The sequence below is a fragment of the Pan paniscus genome, chromosome 8 (assembly GCF_029289425.2).
Source record: "Pan paniscus chromosome 8, NHGRI_mPanPan1-v2.0_pri, whole genome shotgun sequence".
NCBI classification, from domain to species: domain Eukaryota; kingdom Metazoa; phylum Chordata; class Mammalia; order Primates; family Hominidae; genus Pan; species Pan paniscus.
Genome location: NC_073257.2, coordinates 62,170,237 through 62,195,914, shown reverse-complemented (window position 1 = coordinate 62,195,914; position 25,678 = coordinate 62,170,237). Strand labels below are relative to the sequence as shown.

General features: G+C 37.6%; 1 protein-coding gene and 1 pseudogene across 5 annotated transcripts in view; one reads left to right on the top strand and one right to left on the bottom strand.

Annotated features, from left to right (window-relative positions):
• PARG (poly(ADP-ribose) glycohydrolase) overlaps nt 1-25,678 on the top strand; it is a 129,794-nt gene that overhangs the window by 24,757 nt on the left and 79,359 nt on the right. For all 5 annotated transcript variants that reach the window (XR_008619926.2, XM_055092787.1, XM_055092788.1 and 2 more), the window contains one exon: nt 1,224-1,298. Coding sequence is in view for 4 of the 5 variants with exons in the window: in XM_055092787.1 (XP_054948762.1) it covers nt 1,224-1,298 (75 nt within the window). In the remaining variant the exon portion in view is untranslated. The remainder of the gene's footprint in view (nt 1-1,223; nt 1,299-25,678) is intronic.
• On the bottom strand, nt 7,135-7,736 carry LOC117974582 (large ribosomal subunit protein eL33-like; annotated as a pseudogene).

The window sequence follows — 25,678 nt, the reverse complement described above, 5'->3', positions numbered from 1 at the left end:
CAGCCTAAAATCTCTTATTTCTTAATGGAAAATGTTATGTATGACTTGTGAGTGAAAAATAAAGACTCTTTCACTCTTTCTTGCTATCTTATTTTAGGGAAGATTTTTCTTTTTCTTTTATCTTCTCTTCTCTTCTCTTTTCTTTTCTTAAGGAACTTGGATGTCCCCTGATTCCAAGTGAATAAGACACATTTTGTTGGCTCATCTTTTAACCTAGATACTTAGTATGGCATGAAGTACTATTCAGGAAGCTTTGACAGAGTATTAATTTTTTAAAAACTTATTCAATGATAACGAAATTTGGAAGATTTATAGTAATAATCTAACAGTGGTTTTCAGACCTGTGTGCCTCAGTAAAAAAATTTTGAGTGTGTATTACCAATATAAATAGTCATTTATAAATTCTACATATCTATTACTTTATTAATGTAGTATGTACAGTATAAAATAAAACCAAAGTAGATATTTAAAAGGATGAGATAAAAGGTAATTATAAATAAATAGTTGTTTCTGCACATCTAGTGGATTGTCTTATGCATACCTGACTCTGGAAACCAGATGTATAGTATTGCCTATTCAAACAGTTAAAAGCTACACCAGTAGATGGCATAATATTTTGACTTTTCATTCTACATAAATGTGTAATTTATGTGAACTGCTGGAGGAAGATAATAATTTATATATAGTATAAAATACTTTATAATAAAGGAAAAAAGACAGTTTTTAAATACTTTTTTCCTAATCTCCTCATCCCCATGAAATTTTTATTTTTTATTTTTTACAAAAAAATTTATGCCTCAACCCTATTAACTGACCCATGAAATTTTCATACTACAAATCTGCTGTGTATGTCTGTGTATATATAATCTGACGCTTTCAAGGACCACCAACAATCGTGATAACTAAGTTTATTTTTTACCGCTCAAGATCCAGTTTTTGTCTATTTGGAGTATATCACCTTATTTAGAATGCATGCTTTAGGGTGTAATTGTGTTTTTTCACCTATTACTTGACCTTTCTAATCTCGTTTTTTTAAGTGAGTAATAAATTAGTGTTCATTCTGTTTGTCTGTAGCTACTGATGTCCATATCAGTAGCAGGGGGAGGTAGTAGGAAGCTTGTCTAACATTATGAAATGTACTGGAGGTAATTCATAAGACAGGCTCTTCATAGGTCATTCACTTGGCCATACCATGACTTTTTTTGTTTCTGCATTTTCCACAGGATGCTATTCTGAAATACAATGTGGCATATTCTAAGAAATGGGACTTTACAGCTTTGATCGATTTCTGGGATAAGGTAAAAGTATCCTTATTTCTTTATGAAAATATTATTGACAACTCAATAAGAAGGTTTGAGAAGAATACCCATAATTCTGCCACACTAAGATAATTATCTTTTAGTTTTATAAATTTGCTGTTATTTTATATGTATGTTTTAGGTAAATACAATTAGGAGTTAATATTGAATTTTGTTTTCATCTCTTAGAATACACATTTTCTGTTATATTTTCATACCATTATCAGCATTATCAAGGAATGTATAATAGTCCATGATTAGATTTTGAGAATATAATGGTTCTTATATTCTCAAACATACAGGTTGCATCCAGTTTTACCTTCAGTTACATTGTGGCAACATCATTATATATGTATATATATTTTCCCATATTTGATATTGTTTCTTTAGGTGATTTCCAGAAATTAGATGACTAAGTCAAAGGGCACAAAACATTTGTTTAAAAATCTTTTAAAAACTTTTGTCATAAAATCATTTTTCCACAGATTAATTGTAGCAATTTACTATGCTGCCAGTAGTGGATAAGAATATCACTTTCATAGTACCATTAGCAGAGAGAGTCTTTTCATTTGTCTATTGGCCATTTCTATATCTTCTTTGGAGAAATACCTATTCAAATTTTTTGTCTTTATTATTGAATTTTAGGCATTCTTTGTATATTTTAGATGCAGGTTCCTTACCAGATATATGACTTGCAAATATTTTCTCCCATTTTGTGTTTTTTTTTTTTCTTTTTCTTGATGTTACACTTTGAAGCTCAAAAATTTTTAATTTTGACAAAGTCAGTTTATCATTTTTTTTCTTCTGTTTTCGGGATCATATTTAAGAAGCTAATCTAAGATCATGAAGATTTATGTTTCTTCTAAGAATTTTATAGCTTTAGCTCTTACACTATGACCATTACCCATTTTGTGTTAATTTTTGTATATGATGTAAATTAGAAGTCCAATTTTATTATTTTCCATGTGAATATCCATTTCGAGTTAATTTTCATATGTGGTGTAAGGTAGGAGTTCAACTTCATTATTTTGCATGTGGATAACAAGTTGTCCCAGCACCATTTGTTGAAAAGACTCTTCTATCCCGTGTTGAATTGTCTTGGCACCTTTTCAAAACCAGTTGACGTAAGGATTGTTTCTGGCCTCTCAGTTCTACGACACTGATCTATATGTCTATCCTTGTGCCAGTACCACACAGTCTTGGTTGCGTAGCTTTGTGGTAAGTTTTAAAATCAGGAAGTGTGTGTCCTGTAACTTTGGTCTTTTTCAAATTTGTTTTGGCTATTTTTGGATTCTTTGCATTTCACTCTGAATTTTAGGATTAATTTGTTACTTTCTGCAAAAAACCTAGGTGCTAAGGGCAACTCTTACATCACGTTAATAGAATCCAAACTAATTCTGCATTTCGAGATAGTGCCAGTAATTTCAGAATTATCTTATTGAGCTTTTGACCCATATGGCTTTTACAAGGCAGGCATAAATAATGGAAGACTTATCCTTGTATCTGGAAATTGGATATCTCAGATATCCTTGAATCTAAATGTCTTTCACTGTAACAGCAATGTAATATCTGATATGATGAAAAGTAGATCAAACCGATATAATCGTTATCCTTGTCACTTAAGTTATCAGGACATAACATTTGTATTGTAACTTTCTGGGCTTAAACTGGACATGATGGTTAATTGGGGTAAGAAGTAATGTATAATTTGATACCTTGAGATGGCAGTAAAACATGCCATTGGTTACAATACCTCTGTCACCTTGCTATGAAGTAGTCATTTGTTTCTCTCTTCTTAATCAGAATACTCAGACAGGACCTTGTTTCCCCTTTATCTGGTGACCTTGCCCAGAAGCATGCCTGAAACGGGTAATATATAGCAAGTTTTGGTGTGTTTAGTGTAGATCATAAATATGAGATGATTACTCAGGTGCTGATGATGGTTTTACAGTTCTTTAGGGAGAAGAGTCCTTGCGTTTTCGACCTTCTAATATTTATTTATTTATTTATTTATGAAATGGAGTCTCACTCTGTCACCCAGGCTGGAGTGCAGCAGCACAATCTCAGCTCACTGCAATTTCTGCCTCGCGGGTTCAAGCGATTCTTTTGCCTCAGCCTTCCAAGTAGCTGGGATTACAGGTGCCCGCCACGTTGCCCGGCTAATTTTTGTATTTTTAGTAGAGATGGGGTTTTGCCATGTTGGCCAGGCTGGTCCCAAATTCCTGACGTTAAGTGATCCACCCAACTTGGCCTCCCAAAGTGCTGGGATTACAGGTGTGAGCCACCGCCCCCAACCAGACCTTCTGATTTGTATTTACTTTGTAAACATATGGAGGGTTGGAGAAGTCCCCACAACTACACTAAGTATTCATTTCTTATTGTATTCTTTTTAAGTCTTTGCCCATATATATGATGTCTTATAGCTAGACATAAATGTATGTTTAAAATTTATGCTGTATTATAAAATCTTCTGTGTTATATAACTTTATAATGTTTAGCCTTAATGGTTGCAATAATATTCCATCAAATTGATAAATTGTCTGCTCATCCATTCCTGTGTTTGTTGGAGATTTGAGGAAATTTGTGTAAAGCTTATCTAGAGATTTGAAGGGGGTTCTCTCTGTGATTGTTTGCTATTCTGTCATTATCAGTGTACTTAACAAAATACCTTGGATGTTTAATACACTTGTTTATTTTTCTATCCATCAAATCTCCAGATATTATTCTAGAACTTTAGCAAGTCATGACCCACAGGGACAACATTGCCCACGCTTGCAGTGGTTAGTGAGAAGTAAGTGTCAGACATACCTATATAGGTGGGATTGGTGGAAGAAAAGATTTTTAGTGCAAGGGAAACAATTGTTTGGTTTGGTTTTAAGTTGAAAATAAATTATATTTGGTTTGCATTTTCAGTGTCTTATGTTCTGTACTAGGAATGCTTGTTTATAAAGGGTTCTTTTATTTTTTTATTTAAAGCCAGGCTATAGTGCAGTGGTGCTGTCACAGCTCACTGCAGCCTCAACCTCCGGGGCTGTATACATCCTCCCACTTTAGCCTCCCGTTTAGCTGGGACTACAGGCATGTGCTACCACACCTGGCTAGTTTTTTGTATTTTTTTGTAGAGATAGGGTTTCACCATTGTTGCCCAGGCTGGTCTTGAACTCTTGGGCTCAAGCAATCTTCGCTCCTCAGCCTCCCAAAGTGCTGGGATTATAGGCATGAGCCACTGTGCCTGGCCTATAAAGCGTTCTTTATTTTCGAGATGGATTCTAGCTCTGTCACCAGACTGGAATGCAGTGGTGTAATCTCGGCTCACTGCAACCTCCACCTCCTGGGTTCAAGCCATTCGCCTGCCTCAGCTTCCCGAGTAGCTGAGACTACAGACGTGCGCCACCACACCCAGCTAATTTTTGTATTTTTATTTGAGACTGGGTTTCACCATGTTGGCCATGATGGTCTCGATCTCTTGACCTCATGATCTGCCCGCCTCGGCCTCCCAAAGTGCTGGGATTACAGGCATGAGCCACCGCGCTTGGCCTTAAACTAAGGGTTCTTAAACATTGTTTATTAGCAGGGTTTGGCAATATTTTCAATTTTTATTTTCTAATTTTTTGTTGTTTTGAGACAGTATCTCACTCTATTGCCCAGGCTGGAGTGCAATGGCATGATCTTGGCTCATTGTAACCTCCACCTCCCAGGTTCAGGCAATTCTTGTGCCTCAGCCTCCTGAGTAGCTGGGACTACAGGCATGCACCACCACACCTGGCTAATTTTTGGATTTTTGGTAGAGACAGGGTTTCACTATATTGGCCAGGCTGGTCTCGAACTCCTGACCTCAAGTGATCTGCACACCTCGGCCTCCAAAAGTGTTGGGATTATAGGTGTGAGCGGCTGCTCCCAGCCAGAATTTGGAAATTCTTTACTTAAATGTCACATTGAACTCTGAGTGGCTTGTTTTATTAAGGAAAAGAATTAAATTTGACATCGTATTAAGATTAATATTTGCAGTTACGTTTATTTTGAAGCTGTTGATATTTATCTCCTTAAAACCTTTCTTTGATTAATTCTGTAAGTAAAGGATTTTGTAACCCAAACTACCTTACAACAAGAGGAGTTCATGTCAACAGTCATTGTGAATCCATGGTACTGTAATTACCTACATTCTGGTCTCTAGCACAAGAGGTAAGGTGCCCAGAAGCCCACCCTGGTGTGTGAGCACCTCTACTGGAATGGAAGTAAGGAGTATTACCTAAGCTTTTATTAGTTTTTCAGAAACCAGCAAAGATCACAGAGACCAATCTGTTAATTTGTTATTTATAATTATATATTTAGGTGCTACTGAGTCGAAATGACTGTTATTTAGTGTTTTCTGCAACTTCAGGGCTAATATTGGTCTTCCTCACTGCTAGCTGCTGGAAGTGCTACAAACGCACAATCTGTGTTTTATGGCCCTCCTGTGTGGTGTTTCACAAAATTAAATTGAAACACTCCTGTAATTTATATTCTAAATGAATCAATATACTTACTCCTGGCATTTTTCACTGGAAAGTTGAACAAAATGTTCTATATGTTATAAAAGTCCTCTATCAATGCATCTTGGAGGAATTTTTAAATACTTCTCTTTTTTTTTTTTTTTTTTTTGAGACACAGTCTTTCTCTGTCACTCAGGCTGGAGTGGAGTGGCACGATCTTGGCCCACTGCAACCTCTGCCTCCCAGGTTCAAGTGATTCTCCCGCCTCAGCCTCCTGAGTAGCTGGAATTACAGGCACCCACCACCACGCCAGGCTAATTTTTGTATTTTTAGTAGAGACAGGGTTTCACCATCTTGGTCAGGCTGGTCTCGAACTCCTGACCTCAGGTGATCCACCCACCTTGGCCTCCCAAAGTGCTGGGATTACAGGTATGAGCCACCGTGCCCAGCCAAATACTCCTCTTTTACAACACCTGTGGCACTGTTTCATTTCACTTATAGTGTGTTAACTTGTGAAATTTACATTAAAGCTGTAGTAACTGAAGGGTATGGGGGACGTATTTTTAAGGGGGTTTCGTCTGTTTCTGCAATGTTGGCTTCTATTTCTGGACTTGGATATTTGTTTTATATTTATTCATTAGACTATACATATATATTTTTATGTACTTTTTGAATATTCACAATAAGTATAAAATGTTATTATAAAGAGCTTTAAATCTGCAATTGATTTATGTAGCAAACTTCTTAAGAAAATGGATTAATTGTTGAAAGGAAGCCTAAGGATTTTAGTGACTATTTCATCTTCCTTTCCATGTTGAGTTTTATGTCTGGAATTGAAAAGATAGAAATGTATAAGCCTTTCGTTTCATCCTTCCATTGGTTTTTCCATGAAGGCTGTCATAAATAACAAAATGAAGTGGTTTTGGTTTTGCTTTTGTTTTTTGCATCTGTGGCTGGTAAAGGTAGAGAGTGAGAGATAGGAGTACAGGAAGGAGAGGACATTTAAAAGTAAAAAATGAAAAACCTAGACTTTAGAATGATTTTGTTGCTGTGATGAGGCTAGTAATATGTTTCTCTTTGTAAACCACAATTTAAATATAGATATATAGCATAAAGTCTTTACTTCAAATCATACATACAAAATAGATTATTGCAACTTAGAAATTGTGCATCTTTTGTCTTCGCTGTAGTTATTAAAATATCGACTACGCATTCTCCTATCAGCTCTTGTCCTATGACTTGTCAGAGAAAGACTGTTTAAAGCCTCTATCACTGTAAATAAGAGTGTGTAATTCTATTAGTATTGAACTTGCATTTTTATTTATGTGCTACTTAATTTAAAAGGTAAATGGGACATCATATTGAGTTTTGAATGATGCAAATTAAGTTGATCATGTTATTATATCTGTCTTTTTCTTCAGAACTGTTTCTGTCATTTAAATTTTTTTTTACTTTTTTTTTTTTTCCAAGAGCACAAATCCACTTTTATTTATTTACTTTTCATTAATTTAAATGCTTGAGGGGTACAGCATCACACAGATTCTGTGTCCAGTGGCCTTAGCAGGAAGATTGCTTCAGAATTTGGCATGAACCATGCCACTATTTCCCTGGGACCAAGTTACCTTTCCCTAGATTACTCTGGTTTTGTTTGGTTTGCCACCAGGAGTCACTTTGTTGTTCTTTGTTTTGTATATATAAGCACATCTTATGCCCGAATAGAATTCTGTTTCATTTTGAGCATAAGCACCTTCTATTTTAAAAAGAGCTGTGTGCTGTCTTTGGTTCTGGAGACCCCACTTATACTCAGCAAAAATGGCCTTGGACCACAGCCTTCCAGACATACTTCCTTTTAGTATTCCTGTTCCCAGCAGGCCTCCACAGGCTCCAAGTTGGCAGAAAGAGAAAGGCCATTTAAAATTTTAAAAACAGGTACAACATAATTCATTGTCTCCAAAATTGAGGCATGTATTATTATACCTGTGTTTAGCTAAAATAACAGTTTTTGAACTTGTGATTATGGAAAACTTTAAAAATGATAATGTATTGACAGAGCATCAGTAGAAACTCAGAAAAAAGAACATAAACTTGTATTAAAATAGATTACAAAAAGTTATTTCACATACACAAAGTAATGGCTGGAAGAAATTAAGTTTTGATTTATGCCTTTATTATATAATAAAAAGTTAAAATATATGTTGAAATTATTAGGCAAAAATTACAGCACAAATCAGCTATGATTCAATAACGTAAAACACAATAGTTGTATGTTTATGCATCACTTGAGCATCAATGCATTCATGCATATGTGGTATACTGTGGACATCCTGGCTTTCTGAGGTGTGGCATGCTATTATGAGTAGCTTATCTCATGGTAATTTTAACTGTATCAAATATACTCAGTATTTTTGTGTATTAAAAATTTTAGAACAAAAATATTGTTAGAGGATTTTTCTTCTCTCTTCATTCCTCCTATCCCCACCCCTTTATCCTATAAACTGTCTATAAACATTTCATGGAGGGTTAGTGCTTTTTAGAATAGTTTGGGAAAAGCTGACCTAAGGCGGTAAATTGTTATAACTGCCGTTTTAAATCACAACAGATTTCGTTATTCAGTAACTGAAGGAATGTGGCCTCCTTCCATGATAGCCTTTTGGTGGTCATTTTTTGTTTTGTTTTGGTTTGGTTTTTTGATAACACTGAAGTAAGTTTCTGAATGTATATAAACACATTATTACTTAGCTTGATTTAACATTCTTCGTAGATAAACTGTTTTCTGGGATTTTCTTCAAAGCTTAAAAAATATCAAGTGTCTTTGTTATATTTGTCACAAAGAGCCTGTACCAAACTCCTAATCAAATGAAAGCAGCCTTAAATGTTTCATAAGACTACAGCTAATGTCTTTATCTCTCTAGCTTTCGAACCTCTGATTTGGAGTTCAGTGGAAATTTAACCTTTTTGGACCTCTTCCCTTGGTGACTCACAGTCTCTGGAATCATAAGGTCTGCATTACTTTACAGCTCAATTTAATTCATGAGAACTATAGGAGCCAAAAGGGAGCTAATCAGAATCACTAAAATATTGAAACAGATCAATTGTGACTTTTAAATTTGTATGGAATATGTGGAATTTCTCTCCCTGGTTTGGTTAATGAGTGCTTTTGAATTGGGACATATGTTGAGGGTCTCATATTTATGATTTATGATTTCTAAATAGTGCATATCCCAAAGGACAGATTACTCCAATTGGAACTAGGCACTTTGCTTTTATAAACTTGATGAGTTACCATGGAATATCAGTCTTAGTTGAGCCCTCTATGCACTAGATCACTGATGAAGTTAGAGTTGTTATTTTGTGTTTGCAAAACACTATCTGGATTGTATTTATTTATGTGATGGACAAAGAGGTTAGAAGTTATAGATACTCAAAAGTGAAAATTCATTCAGTAGACTTTCTCTTATATTCTAATAATGAAATTAAGCTAGTACTTAGTTTGTCCTATAACTCTAACCCTTCATTTGGGTCAAATAGCAGTAGAAGTTATTCCTTTTAAATGTTGCTGTGGTGTTGATTTCATTATCCAAAAATCTACTGTTAGAGGAGTGAAAATAATTCTGTGTTTTAATCTTGCCCATGATTTATATCTCTATCAGCTAGCTCTGAAGTGTTTTGGGTTTTGTTTTGTTTTGTTTGTATTTTATTAACACGGTTAAACATGATGCCTTGATTTATAATTCCTGTTAATTTGCATTTATTCTTCTTATGTTCCTACTCATAAAAATAAACTCTATAGTCCTTTTGAGTATGCTTTGAACACTTATCTACATGTAACATTTCATATTTAACCCTGGAAGGACTATTGTAGTATTTTTATCTGAAGGTAAAAATAATGAGTAAATAAAAACAGAACGTTAGATCTGTTTTTCAAATTTATATATTGTTTCAGTGTGTAGCCTATCTAAACAAGCGGTAAACTTGCTCATCAAAGACTAAATAGGTCCATTGGTCCTTTTATATGAGGGGGTGCTGTTAGTGCTGTGGTTTACCAAAGACTGAGCCAATGGTCTTTCTCCTTATTTTACTATTAGTACTAGTAGAGAAAAATACTCATCCTCGATTTATTGTGATGATAATGACAGGTAATGATTTACTACAAGAGTCTGTCAGATTCTAAGCTGGCTAAATAATTTTTCTTTATAGTGTGTTAACGAAGTTTTTAGTAAGCTGAGTGACATAGTGCCTTGTCACCACAAATGCTCTTTGATTACATGAAAAGTGTTACAAAAAGACATTTTCTGCCGCAAGGGCCATTTCCAGCATAATGAAATATGGAATATTTTCAAATGAACTCCAAAGTGATATGTATTGAGGTCTTGCTCTTGGTCTAATCTGCCTCAGTCCTGAGAAGCCTAGCTCTAAGATAAACAAAGGGCATCTTCCACTGGGAGTGCAATGTTGGAACTGCTCACTGCCTTAAGTAACCATATGCATAGCCTCTTTCCTGATAGTTGGCTCCTGTCTCCCTTTGTAATCCTTTCCTTCTTCCATGCCTGCTGCTTAAGTTGCAGACTATTCCAGCCTCACTTCTCTTGGACACTTCTATCTGTTGCAGGCATAGGCCTGTCTCATCCCAGACTCACCTCTTCTACAAGATCCTCCCTGTAAATATCTCCTTTGTGTTTGCTGGATCGTCTTATTTGGTTATCTTTGGCGATGGAGGTGGTAGTGCTTATTACTGAGAGTTTTCTATGTACCAACTATAGTGTCAGCAGTATGCTTTATCTGATTTAATTCTAACAACCACCTCATGAGTTAGACGCTATTAATATTTCTGTTTTACAAATGAAGAATGGAAAACCAAGGTTTAGGGAGTTTAAGTAACTAAGTGACATCTCATTTTTATCTATGGACTGTGGCACATGCTGTCAGAGTCGGTCTTTGACATAGCACCTAGGAAAGAAGCTGAATCAGATTAAACATACTACCCAAACATTAGGTCAATTGAAAATGGCTAGGGAAAGGGGAAGATTCATCATAAAAACTAATTGAGTAAAGCTAGGTAGCCCCAATAAGTTCAAAGATTTGAATTCAAGGTAGAAAGAAGAAGAAAACCCTCTAGCAGAAGGCGGCCTTAATGGCCCATAGCCTTAGATCTGGCATCATTTAGAACCACATGGCTGGGCATGTGGCTCACGCCTGTAATCCCAATACTTTGGGAGGCTGAGGTGGACAGATCACTTGAGGTCAGGAGTTTGAGACCAGCCTGACCAACATGGTGAAACCCTGTTTCTACTGGGAAAAAAAAAAAAAAAAAAAAAAAGCAGCAGCATCACAGCCTCAGGGAAAGCACCTACCAGCTTCCAACAGTCTTCGTTCCTTTGAATCCTTTGCCATCTGGTTATATTCCCTCTTCCCATTCTTGTTATCTGCCCATCTTTGACACCTCTTTTCCTCTCTCCTGTTACTTGGCATCACCTTGGGCAACTTCGGTTCAGTTGATATTCATGTTGATGAACCATTTACTAGTCAAACCCAGTCTGTGTGTGAGACCTTCTACTTTATTAACCCATGTGACCACAAATGACCAGAGCTTGGACCTGATTATCCCCTGGGCCAGCTCCTTCTCTAAAGCCATGAGCTCAGAATTCTTCTCCCACCACAGCCTCCTAGTTTTCTACTCCCTTATTCCTACTGTGCTTTCTGTTTTTTGAGTCTCCACTGCTTTCATCCCTTTTCTTCTGGTCCACTGTGTCCCAGGTTGTATTATGCAAATATTAACACTTCCTAAGTAAAGGGTTAATAGTTAAGGTGGGGGAATGTACTGCGTATTATATCCTCCTTCTGGGAATAGCTCTGAGGAGTCTTACAGTAAAGAAACATGCTTAGCTTTATTTAATTAAACCTCTTTTTTTCAAACTTATTTATAAACAGCTTCCATGTAACAGCTTTTGACTTCCTTTGTAGCAAGTATTCCATGGAGCACACTTTGCAGAGCACAGTTGTAATGGGGAAGGAAGGGAAGGAGGAAGAAATAAAGGGCGAGAGGAGAGAGGGAAGGAGGGAGAGAGGGAATAACAAATCTTACTGATAGGCCTTGCTAAGAGTTCACGTTATTCAATCTTAACTAGGCCTTTGTTTCCTGTTGCCATCTTTTATATATTTCCTTATTACTCTAGGATTCCAAACCTTTTCATTGTTTTGTAACATTTACTGACATTCCACTATCAGTCTGCTCCTACTTAATACCTCTCGGAGAGATTTGAGGACATCTAAAAGGTAAATTCTTTAAGTTTCTTTATTTTAAGGGTTTCAACATACCTCATGCTTCTCTTTCTTGTTATCTCAAAGGAAAAGCTCGTCTTATTCCATTCCTCAAGGGCAGCATGTCCAAAACAATTATACTTTAGGATACATATGTCACTGTTTCTTTTCTGGCCTTGTCCCTCTTTCCCTGCTGCCTGGTTAGTGCTTGCTTGACTTTTAGTGTTCAGCATGACTATCACTTCTGCAATTGACTTTATTTATTTATTTATTTATTTATTTATTTATTTATTTATTTTTGAGATGTTCTCTTGGTCTGTTGCCCAGGTTGGAGTACAGTGGCATGATCTTGGCTCACTGCAACCTCCGCCTCCTGGGTTCAAGCGATTCTCCTGCCTCAGCCTCCTGAGTAGCTGGGATTACAGGCACGCACCACCTTGCCTGGCTAATTTTTATATTTTTAGTAGAGATGGGGTTTCACCATGTTGGCCAGGCTGGTCTCAAATCCCTGACCTCAGGTGATCCGCCCACGTTGGGCCTCCCAAAGTGCTGGGATTACAGGCATGAGCTATCATGCCTGACCTAGACTTTCTTTTTTTAGAGCAGTTTTAGATTCATAGCAAAATACACTGATTTCTCATATATCCCCCACTCCCAGGCATGCACATTCTCCCCCATTATCAACATCCCCCACCGGAGTGGTGCATTTGCTACAATTGATGAACCTACCTTGACACATCATTACCACTCAAAGTTCTGTAATTGATGTTTTACAGTCATCTTCTATAAGCTTCCTTGTATGAGGCTGTGATTTGTTCTTTGTTATGTTCCTAGCACTTAACATAGTGAGAACTTTCAATACCACTTAATGCAGGTTATATGCAAATCTTTTTTCTTTTGCTCTTTCTCTCTGCCATCTTCTAATTGACTATTGGATTTATTCACCTGGATATTCCACAAGTACCTAAAACTAGCCTTGTCACCACTCTTCCACATTCTGTCAGTGAATGATTCCACCATTTATCTATTCATTCACTCAAGCCAGAACTTGTTAATCATCTTAGCTGCCCTATTCTGCCTCAGCCACCTTTTTCTGCTCATCTTCCATTTCCTCATCTTACAGTATGATGTCATAATTTTACTTCCTAAATACTTCTTGAGTTTCGGCTCTATTTCTGTTACACTTGTCTCCTCCATACCATCATCATGACTCAGCTAGTATATTGTAAGAGTCACCTAGTCGACCCCTGTGTGCAGTTGATCCCTTCAAATCCATCCTTCATGCTGCTTACACACAGTGAGCTATCTGAAGCATAGATCTTAAAACCTCCATGGCATTTCATCTCTTTTCAACTCTATTGGTGATATTTATGGCATTCCATGACCTTGCCTCTGCCCACCTCTCTGGCATCATTTCATACCACTTTTCCTGCTTGAAACCTGATGGTCTAATGACTCTAAATTACTTGTGGTTCTCTGTCATGGTGTTTGCCTGCTTCTTAATCCAGCCTTCAAGACTCAGCTCAGTTTTTATCTCCTCTGAGTATCCTTTTTTGTCCTCTCAGCCGCTACTAAAAACTCCTCTGTGTGCTCACAGTAGTACCTGTGCACAACTCCATGTGCTTGTTACATTAGGCATCATATAGCCACGAAATATCTGAATATTCGTGAGGCCCAATTTTTCCAGGGCATCTTACTATTTTCTAGCCCATGGCTAATGCACAGTTAATGTTTCTTGAACTGAGTTCAGGATATTCAGGGAGAGTAGTCCAGCACACAAAAATGTGGGCCTTGAACCACAATCACTTACCGAGAGATTTAGGAATTATTTTGTGTAAGGTGATAGTTGACCATTTGCGACTGGTGATTGGTAGAGAGAAAAGGTAAGGCCAGTATGCATAACCTTTACTATAGTCTTTTTTGTTTATTTTTTTTCCAGAGACAGGGCTTTGCTCTGTCCTCCAGGCTGGAGTGCAGTGCCATAATCATGGCTCATCGCAACCTCAAATTCCTAGGCTTAAGCAAGATCCTCCTACCTCAGCTTCCAGAGTAGCTGGGACTATAGGTCCATACCACCACACCTACCTAAGTAAAATTTTTTTTGGCCGGCCATGGTGGCTCTCACGCCTGTAATCCCAGCACTTCGGGAGGCTGAGGCAAGCAGATCACGAGGTCAAGAGATCGAGACCATCCTGACGAACATGGTGAAACCCTGTCTCTACTAAAAATAAAAAATGAGCTGGGTGTGGTGGCATGTAAGTTGCAGCTTCTCTGGAGGCTGAGGCAGGAGAATCACTTGAACCCAGGAGGCAGAGGTTGCAGTGAGCCGAGATCGCGCCATTGCACTCCAGTCTGGCGACAGAGTGAGACTCCGTCTCAAAAAAAAAAAAAATTTTTTTTTGTAGAGACCGAGTCTCACTATGTTGCCCAAGCTGGTCTTAAACTCTTGCCCTTAAGCAATCCTCCCGCTTTGGCCTCCCAGAGTGCTGAGATTACAGGCATGAACCACTGTGCCCAGGCTTTATAGTTGTTGTGTAGCATTTTTACCCTAAAAAGTAGTAAGTTTCTAGAGGACAGACACCTTGTATTGTTTGTCTTGGTGTTTATTTTTCACAGTGCTCAATCTAATGTCCTGGACAAAGTGGGTGTTCAATATGTGTTTGGACTAAGTAGCAATACATGACTAGAATTCAGTAGAAGGGAGAGGCTGTTCTCTTTCTTGGATTTCTGAGCTCCGTAAGTTCACGCTTCAGGGGCCCATTTACCTCTTTAATTCCCTGCATGCAAAAGGAGGATGAATGCCCTAGATGATAGATTGAACCTGACTTCTTAATGTTTTATGTGTTATAGCTACGTGCCACATCGGTCCTCATATGCCTTCATTTTTATATGGGCTATAAAACCAAAATTACTTCAAGAGGAATATTTGACCATTTTCATCCTTCTTTTAAAATGAATTGGAGTTACCAAAAGTAGCCTGATGCAGTTGAATAAAATTAGGTGTATTTTAGAACCTCTAAACAAAAAGCTACAGATTTAATCATCTGTAGTTGTATCTACATATGTCTGAAAACCCCTGAATCTTCTTTCAGTTGCCCTGGTGACTGTTTCATTGGAGTAGGGTATCAAGAAAGACTACATCTGTGGAGTCCAAACACTAGCTACTATCCACATAGGCTATTTAAATAGAAATTAATTACAATGAAATAAAATTTAAAATTCAGTTCTTCAGTCACAGTAGCCACATTTCAAATGCCACATGTGGCTGCCGGCTGCCATCCTGGACAGCACAGATATAGAACATTTTCATCATTGCAGAAAGTTAGACTGAATAGAAATGTACTAGGTCATCCCTAAGGATCCTTCTGCATCTGACATCCTTCTACTGGGAAACCTGCTCACAGGGACTTCTGAGATTTCTCAACATTGTTTGACTGCATTTTGAATTTTTTTAGATTGGATATTACTTCAAATAATTGAGTTGTTGAGTAGAACTTGTCCATTTTTAATAAAGATCTTTTCATTGTAATAGCATTTGTTTTAACTACAAATGTATTTGCATTTTTATTCTTTCTCCAAAGAGTGCACTTCCAGAGAGTGTCCTCAAGCCTTTTAGGAAAATTAGTTTTGTTTCATCCTTAATAAGAGTGAAGTTCAAACTATAATATTATTATTTCATACTGGATAATTTAATTAAATTAAGAATTAAGCACTATAATATGTATGTATGCACGTTACTTGATTTGCATGGCACATTTTATAATAGCTCTGTGAGTGTGCTAAGCTGTCATTGAACTACCATAAAAATTACTTAAGTCTGGGTGTGGTGGTTCGTGCTTGTAATTCTAGCACTTTGGGAGGCTGAGGTGGGATGATTACTTGAGCCCAGGAGTTCAAGACCAGCCCGGGCAAGATGGTGAGACCCCATCGCTACAAAAATTTTTTTAAAAATTAGCTGGGTGTGGTAGCATGCATCTGTAGTCCCAGCTACTTGGGAGGCCGAGGCAGGAGGATCCCTTGAGCCCAAGAGTTCGAGGTGGCAGTGAGCTATGATCACACCAGTGCACTCCAGCCTGGGTGACAAAGTGAGACCCCCATCTCTTAAAAATATATATTACTGAGAAGTATTTTTCAGGGTACTTCTTAGAGTTGAAAAAACCTGCTAATTATTTAAAAGTATAAACTATAATAAAAGATTGAAGTTATTGCTCACCTGTATTTCTTGGACAAATTACATCCATTTTACTTCTAGGGCTAGAAAACTTATATCACCATTAGCTGTTTCTCTGAAATTTTGTCGTGTTGAGTTTTATTGCCTGTCTATAAAGATGGATAATAATGTGACTATGTGGTATTGAAAGTATCCATTGGCTTGGACATAATAGCAGTGTGGTTTGGTGGTGTTTACAAAAGTGATTGATGGATATGGCCATGTAGTCGTACAGTAATAGAAGTGAGAAATAGGAAAGACATGTCAGAGCGTCTTGTGCCAGTGTGGGTTTATTTCCTAAGGAATAATCATTTACCATAATAGTACTGAGAAGTAAATTCTTTGGAGGCATAGGATAATGAGGGTGTATTATTATGTTTTGTCTTTTCTAAAGTAAGAATTCTGCTGTTTATTATTAGCATGAAAATAGATATGATTGTGCAATAAATACTGTTTAAAGAAGAACTTCCTTCATGTTTTATAAACCTACACAATTCTATTCTTCATGTTTAATGAAGTTTGTGTAGGAAAATTGTGTGACTGTTTTTGATTAGAGGCATATTTTGTTTCAAGAATTGGATGAAGATCTTCTTCCTAAACTGATTGTGTTCCCAGACTAGTTGTTAATTATTTGGAATTAGGAGTCATGATGGGGAAATTTCCACCACATCCAGAAGGTCTGTGAATTTTAAACCTCTGATGGCTTGTTTTCTGAAGTGAAAAACTAATGCAGAGTTCTGTCACTAGAAACACAGCAGTGCTTAGGAGAGATTGGAAGTAGGGTTGTGGTGAGAATTGGCAGGAGGACTCTTTCTCCCTTCATTCCTCCTCCTTCGTCCTGCACTAGCTGATAAGAGCTGGGCCATAGGAGTGGAGACTAAAAATGAAAGGAGGTTTCATTGCTTAGCACTTCTTTTCCTCTTTTCCCCCTTCTGCTGGCAGTCCTTGATGGGGAGGAAACAAAGTGTCTGTATAGCAGCCCGATTATTTCATATTAAGCAACTGTCAAATTAATATAAGGACAACTGCAGGTTATTTCCAGTGTGAATTACAGAGTACTTTAAAAACTCGGTATATTTCATTTATCTATCGTTAGGGCAAATCATTTCAAATGCTTATAATGAGCTGTGATTTTTATCAGTATTTCCCAGATTTGAGTCATAAACACTTTGAAAATTCATAGGGAGACTCTTAATAGCTGTTTAAAGAGGAAAACCAAATCAAACCAAAAGCAAGTAGAGGGGCAAGGTGATGCTCAGCACAGCCATTTGTATGTGTCACCACAGCTGACCCCTGGACTCAGCCTTTCACACCACCTTGCCCTCTGCTACCACACTGATTTTGTACCTCTCCATGCACAGTCTTATTTAGGTCCATGAACTAAATAAGTTAGCTGCTAATTGGTGAAATATGCCTTCTTAAATATGACCATGTTAGCCTGGCTATTTCCTGAAAACCAGTTGGAGTTTATTAAAAATGGAGACCATTTTTATTGAAGCCATAATTGTCATGGGCGATACACATGAGAGATCACCCTGTGGCTGGCCTGTCAGACTTTCATGAGCCTTCAGAAATTAAGGGGAATGAGTGAGTTTGTTTTCTTGTAAGCTGTCACATTCTTCTCTTCAAAGCGTCAGCCTGAGTTGTGCACAGATAAATGTTAGAAACTTTCACCTTCTCCAGTTGATTTTTTTACCCTTACGTAATTTAGTAGTATGATTGTTTTTCCTCTAACATTTAATGTTTTTGTACTTTTAATTTTTGAAATGTGAGCTTGTGCTTTAGACTTGGGAAACTTAGAGGTAGTTCCAGTATAGAAAGCTTAGCCTATAGACAGTTTAATCAACTTACACAAAAGAAAACTATAATATTTTTGCTGAGTAATAGAGATTCTGAAAGGCAATGGAGAGGAGGAGGATGAGCTTTGTAAAATCAGCTAATCCAGATAGAAAGTGTCAGTTAATTTAACATATTTTTATTGACAGTTTTCCATATGAACACCACTGTTGTAGGAATGGTGAATCAATCATAAATCTTGTCTTAAAAGAACTTCTAGTAAGGGCTAGAAGGCACGTTCATAAATAACAACAGAAAGCAGAAAGTCTTAAGTGTCTTGTGAAAAAAAGTTCAAATAAATTACAAGAGGGAGAATTACTTTTTAGCTGGAGAGTAAATTTGGATAGACTTGAAGCAAACTATTGTTTGAGCAAGATCAAAAGGTTGGATAAGTTTTGGAGTTAAGAAGGAAAGATATTCCAGGATCGTATCTGTAGCAGCACAAACAGATGCTATAGAAAAATGAATTTCTGAGTTTCTAGTATGTAGGCTGCACAGAAGGTAGAGTTTGTGTGTGTGTGTATGTTATATATATGTGCTGAATGAGACTAGATAAGAATCTAGGGTAAGGGAGCTTGACTATTAGTTCAAGGTATTTGTTCTGTATTGAAAAGGCAGCAGAAAGCCATTGAAAACTTTGAAGTGGAGCAGAAGCACATCATAGTCTACTTGGGCAGAAACCGAAGGTGGGCTATCAGCAGGGCAGCAGTTAGATTATTGTAATAATCTTGATGAGACTGGATGAGGGCTGAGGGTAGTTTAGTAGTGATTAAGATGAGGTAATAAATATGTGAGATCCTGCTGGATCAATCAATATAGGACTTGGCAGTTAATTGATATGGGGGTGATAAAAGAAGAAGGAGGCTCCAGAAAGTTTGTGAATTACTGGCCCATTAGACATTAATACTTTTTATATGGAGCTTTAGAATTCATAAAACACTATTATATCTGAAAGCTTTCGTAACTCTGTAAGTTAAAGTTATAGTAGAATTATCCTTACTATGGATGAGGAAATAAAGAATTTAGGGATTTTTCTGTGGTTAATACAAGAGTAAATGCAGATCTAGGCCTATAACTAGTCTTCCAGTTTCTTGGCCAGTATTTCTTTTATATCCTTCCTTGTGAACCTGGGAAGAAAAGCTCTGGCATCTAGTCCCAATGTCTTTTTGTTTTTTGGTTTTTTTTGTTGTTGTTTTTTTGTTTTTGTTGAGACAGAGTCTTGCTCTGTCACCCAGGCCGGAGGTGCAGTGGCATGATCTCAGCTCACTGCAACCTCCACCTCCCGAGCTCAAGCGATTCTCATGCCTTAGCCACCCAAATAGCTGGGACTACAGGTGTGGGCCACAATGCTCAGCTAATTTTTGTATTTTTAGTAGAGATGGCCAGGCTGGTCTTGAACTCTTGACCTCAAGTGATCCACCTGCTTTGGCCTCCCAAAATACTGGGGTTATAGGTGTGAGCCACTGCCCCCAACCACCACTAAGTTTTTGAATGTGGACAAATTGCTTATTTCTTGGAGCTTTAGTCTCTCTAGATGCCCTTATCCTTTCTATCTTGCAAGGATACTTTGAAGATAAAATGCAATGTTTTTGGTTTTATCAACTCTATTCAGCAAATAATGAGCACTAAATACTATGCTTAGTACTGGGGGGCCACAAGATGTTTAAATTTTTTTGTGTGTTTCACAGATCAGAGGACAGGAAATGCAGATAAATAATTGTAATAACCGCAGTAAGTGTTCTAATACAAGTATGTACATTTGGCTCTAGAGTCATAGAGTAAGGGGCAGTCAGGCAATCAGTGAAGGCTTCCCAGGGAGATGGGAACTGAGTCCTGAAGCATAATTCGTGGTTTAATGGTAGTAAAATGTTAAACAAGGCAGAGGGTAAAATAATGCATCATCATCATCATAATACTAGCTGTTATTTGTTGAAAAGCTTATAATTCTGACCACATCTCTGCAAGATATTTTCATTTTATAAGTAAGAAAATAGGTTCAAAAGGTTGTGATTTGATCATAGTATTTAATGAAGTCAGTATGGTACATTAGGGAGGTACAAATAGTTAAGTATCACTGGACAGTAGCAAACAAGCAACAGAAAGGATAAAGATAAAACTGAAAAAGGGGCTCAAGTATGCTATATTCTAGATATTAAAAAATAAAAATAATAAAACTAGTGGTTTCATGACAGACAGGGGAGACTATTTTAACATATATGAGACAAAGGATTAATACCTAGTAAAATATGCCTAATTAAACATTGGTTACTATGTGGACCAAGATGTTTTCACTGTCAGTTCTCCGAAACATTTAAGGAAGATATAATACTAAGTTCAAAGAAACTCAAATAAGAGAGGAGGAGGGAGCACTTTCCAACTCATTTATAAAGCCATATATATATACCTCCGATACTAGTATGTGACAAAGATTTTATAAAATATTAGCAAATGAAATCTAGAAATATGTAAAAAGGATAATACATGATTACTAAGCAGAGTTCATCTCAGAAATGCAGGATTGGATTTATATTTTAAAAGCTGTATGATTATTGTGATAAATGCAGAATAAGCACCTGACAAAATTTAGTAACCATTCAGAGTGAAAAACTGTTAGCAGGCCGGGAGTGATGGCTCATGCCTGTAATCCTAACACTCTGGGAGGCCAAGGCGGATGGATCACCTGAGGTTAGGAGTTCGAGGCCAGCCTGGCCAACATAGTAAAACTCCATCTCTACTAAAATTACAAAAATTAGCTGGGCATGGTAGCATGCACCTGTAGTCCCAGCTACTCGGGAGGCTGAGGCAGGAGAATTGCTTGAATCCAGGAAGCAGAGGTTGCAGTGAGCCAAGATCGCACCACTGCACTCCAGCCTAGGTGACAAAGCAAGACTGTCTCCAGAAAAAAAACAAAACAAAACAACAACAACAAAACTATTAACAACTATGTCCTCAATCTGTTAAAGAGTATCTGTGAAAAACCTACTACTAAAATCATGCTTCATGGTGAAATATGAAATACTCTTCCCAAAGATTGGGGGAAAAGCAAGAACACCCATGCTCTTCATTCTTATTAACATTGTACTAGAAATCCTAGCCAATGCAGTAAGGCAAGAAAAAGAAATAAAATATTTGAAAATCAGAAAGGAAGAAGTAAAACTGTTTCTATTTGTAGTTGATGGTGTTTGTTTATGCAGAAAAACCCAAGAAACCTAAAAAATAACTATTAGAACTAATTTATTTAGCAAGACATAAGGTCAGTATACAAAAATCATTATATTTTTATATACTTGCCATAAATGAAATTTTAAAAATTTCATTAAAAATAGCTTTAAAAAACCATAAAATACTTAGAAATAAATTTAACAAAAAATGCGTAAGACCAGTATCTTGAAGACCGTAAAACATTGCTGAGAGAAATTGAAGAAAACCTGAATAAAAGAATATCTACCATGCTCATGGACCGGATGACTCAGTGTGGTTAAGATATCAGTTCTCGGCCGGGCGCGGTGGCTCACACTTGTAATCCCAGCACTTTGGGAGGCTGCGGTGGGTGGATCACTTGAGGACAGGAGTTCAAGACCAGCCTGGCTAACATGGTGAAACCCCATCTCTACTAAAAGTACAAAAAAATTAGCCAGGCGTGGTGGCGGGCACCTATACTCCCAGCTAGTCAGGAGGCTGAGGCAGGAGAATTGCTTGAACCCAGGAGGCGGAGGTTGCAGTGAGCCGAGATCGTGCCATTGCAATCCAGCCTGGGCAACAAGAGTGAAACTCCATCTCAAAAAAAAAAAGATATCAGTTCTCCCTATATGCAGTTCCAATCATAATACCAAGCAGGCATTTTGTAGAAAATGCAAAGCTGATTACTAAAATTTATATGGAAACACAAAGGACCCTTATTTACAAAGAAATTGTAAATAAGAAGGGCAGAGTTTGCAGACTTACGTGAATTGCTTTGGATACTTACAATAAGACTACAGTAAACAAGACAGTATGTGTGGTGAGTTGAATAATGTCCCCCCAAATTAATGTTCACCTGGACTCTCAGGATGTGGCTTTATCTGGAAATACAGTCTTTGCAGATGTAACTAGTTAAGATGAGGCCACACTGGATTATGGTGTACCCTAAATCAATGACTGGTGTCCTTATGAGAGAAGGAAAGGACACAGAGACAAAGACACTGAGGGAAAACGCTTATATGATGATGGAGTTAGAGATTGGACTGATGTATCTGCATGCCAAGGAACCCCAAGGATTGCTAGAAGCCACCAGAAGCTAGGAAGAGGCCAGGAAGAGCCTTAGAGCCTTCATAGGGAGCGTGATACTACCAACAACTGGTTTCAGATTTCTAGACTCCAGAACTGTGAGATAATACATTTTTGTTGTTTTAAGCCGCCTGGTTTGTGGTTCTTTGTCACAGCAGCTCAAGGAAATGAATACAATATGATACTGACATAACAATCAAATTGATCAGTGGAACCAAGTAGTAAACCCAGAAACAGACCCATGTTTATACAGTCATTTGGTTTTCAACAAAAGTGCCAAAGCAATACAACAAGGGAAAAGAAGTGTCTTTTCAACAAATGGTGTTGGCGAAACTGGATTTCCATGTGGGCTTAAAAAAAAAAATTGCCCCTTCCCACATACTATACATAGAAAATAATTCTAAATTCTAACTGAAAAAGCAAAAACTATAAAGCTTCTAGAGGAAAACATCTTTGTAGCTTGGGAGTCGACAAAGATTTCCTAGGACCTACAGCTTTTATAGCTAATGGGAAACCTTAGCTATAAAAGAAAAAAACTTATAAATACTTGTGACGAAAAGACATTAGGAAAATAGGCAAGCTAAAGACAGGGATGCCAGGCGCATTGGCTCATGCCTGTTATCCCAGCACTTTGGGAGGCCAAGGCAGAGGGATCACTGGAGTACAAGAGTTCAAGGCCAACCTGGGCAACATAGGGAGACCTTGTCTCTACAAAAAAAAAAAAAAAAAAAAATTAATTAGCTGGGCATGGTGGCACATGCCTGTGGTCCCAGCTCCTTGGGAGGCTGAGGTGGAAGGATCTCTTGGAGGCCAGGTGTGGTGGCTCACACCTGTAATCTCAGCAGCTTGGGAGGCTGAGGTAGATGCACTGCTTGAGCCCAGGAGTTCAATACCAGTCTGGACAACATGGCAATGGTCTCTATTAAAAATCCAAAAATTAGGCCGGGCATGGTGGCTCACACTTGTAATCCCAGCACTTTGGGAGGCCAAGGTGGGTGGATCACGAGGTCAGGAGATCAAGACCATCCTGGCTAACACTGTGAAACCCCGTCTTTACTAAAAATACAAAAAAAACATTAGCTGGGCGTGGTGGTGGCGGGTGCCTGTAGTCACAGCTACTCGGGAGCCTGAGGCAGGAGAATGGCGTGAACCTGGGAGGCGGAGCTTGCAGTGAGCCAAGATCGCGCCACTGCACCCCAGCCTGGGCAACACAGGGAGACTCCATCTCAAAAAAAAGGAAAAAAAAAAAGTCAAAAATTAGCCAGGCATGTTGGCACACACCTATAGTCCCAGCTACTTGGGAGGCTGAGGGTGACAGGATTGATGCCTGGGAGGTCAAGACTGCAGTGAGATGTGATTGCATCACGACACTCCAGCTTTGGCGACACAGTGAGACCCTGTCTCACATAAATAAATAGAAATAAATAAATTTTAAAAGACGGAGAAATATTTGCAAAATGTTTATCTGACAAGGGACATGTATCCAGAATATATAAAGAACTACAATTGAAAAATAAAAAGACAGCCAACCTCGCTAGAAAATGAGCAAGAGTTTGAAAGGATTTCACAAAGGAAGGTATACAAATTGCCAATAAGCACATTAAAAAATGCTTGATATTATTTGTCACTGGAGAAATGCCAGTTATAACTAGAATAAGATATTAGCCTGCAGGCACTAGAAAGACTAAAAGATCAAATGTAGGTAGCGATATGGAGCAGTTGCAACTCTCATACTTTGTTGTTGGGAGTTTAAAATGTACTACAATGTTGGAAAAAGGTCTGGCTGTTTTTTAGAAAACTGAACATATACTATTATGTTCATTACCCATTAATTTCATTTCTTTCTGTACCTACCTATGAGATATGAAAATATATGCACACAAAAAGATTTGTAGAAGAATGTTTATAGCAGTTTTACTTATAATAGCCAAAACCTGGGGACAGCCCAGGTATCTATCAACAAGAGAATGAATAAACAAATTGTGGATGTATTCATACAATAAAATAATTTTTGTATTTTTAGTAGAGATAGGGTTTCACCATCTTGCCCAGGCTGGTCTTGAACTCCTGACCTCAAGTGATCCACTTGGCTTGGCCTCCTAAAGTGCTGGGATCACAGGGGTGAGCCACCGTGCCTGGCGTGAACTCTAGTTGCTGATATGCAAACTGAAGTGATGGGGTGGAATGCTTGCAACTTACCTCAAAACGCATTAAAAAATGCATTGATATGTGGTCAGAAGAATGGACTGATGACAACATGACAAAAGCCAATATAAAATGTTAATCATAGAAACCAAATAGTATTTGGGTATTCAGTGTACAGTTATTTTAACTTCACCATATTTTTGAAATTTTTAAAAATGTTGGGAAAAATGGTTCTCAAAGGGGAATGATTACAAAAATTATTGTACTTCTCTACTTTGGAATACTGTGTAGCATTTGTCATTGTATAATACGGAAAGACTTTTTAGGCTTTCTCTTAAGGCAAAAACAAGTTGTAGAAAAATATAATATTTTAAAAATTAAGGTAACACAAAACTGTGTGTTTATATGCACACACACCTAAGTTCTCAGAAGAAGTTTGGGGAGGAAATATGCATCTGTTTATATCTGAGAAGAGGATATCTTGGCAGTGGGCTTGTGGGTAATATTTCTTTTCTTTTTGTTTACGTTAATTTTCTTCAGTGAAAATACATGACATTTTAAAAAACATTTTGCCTTTAGTGATGTAAAAAATGCCTTTTTTGTCATATTTGGTGAGAAAAAATACGAAATTGAGCAACATAATTTCAACTGATAAATGCACCTATGTATGAGGAAAAAGAAACTTAGGTATAAATATTGGTTATGTTACTATTAGGAACATAGTTGATCCACCCACCTCAGCCTCCCAAAGTGCTGGGATTGCAGGTGTGAGCCACCACGCCCGGCCAGGAAATTTTTTTTTAAAGAAGCATTTCAGACATATACAAAAATAAAATGGGGTAATGAACCTCCCTGTTTCCATCACCCATCTTCAGTATTACAGGCTCATGCCTGTCATCCCAGCACTTTGGGAGGCTGAGGTAGGTGGATCACCTGAGGTTAGGAGTTTGAGACCAGCCTGGCCAACATGGTGCAACCCCATCTCTAAAAATACAAAAATTAGCTAGGTGTGGTGGTGTGTGCCTGTAGTCTCAGCTACTCAGGAGGCTGAGGCAGGAGAATCGCTTGAATCTGGGAGGTGGAGGTTGCAGTGAGCTGAGATCATGCCACTGCACTCCAGCCTGGGTGACAGAGTGAGATGCTATCTCAAAAAAAAAAAAAAGAAAAAAAAAATATATATATATATGGACCAT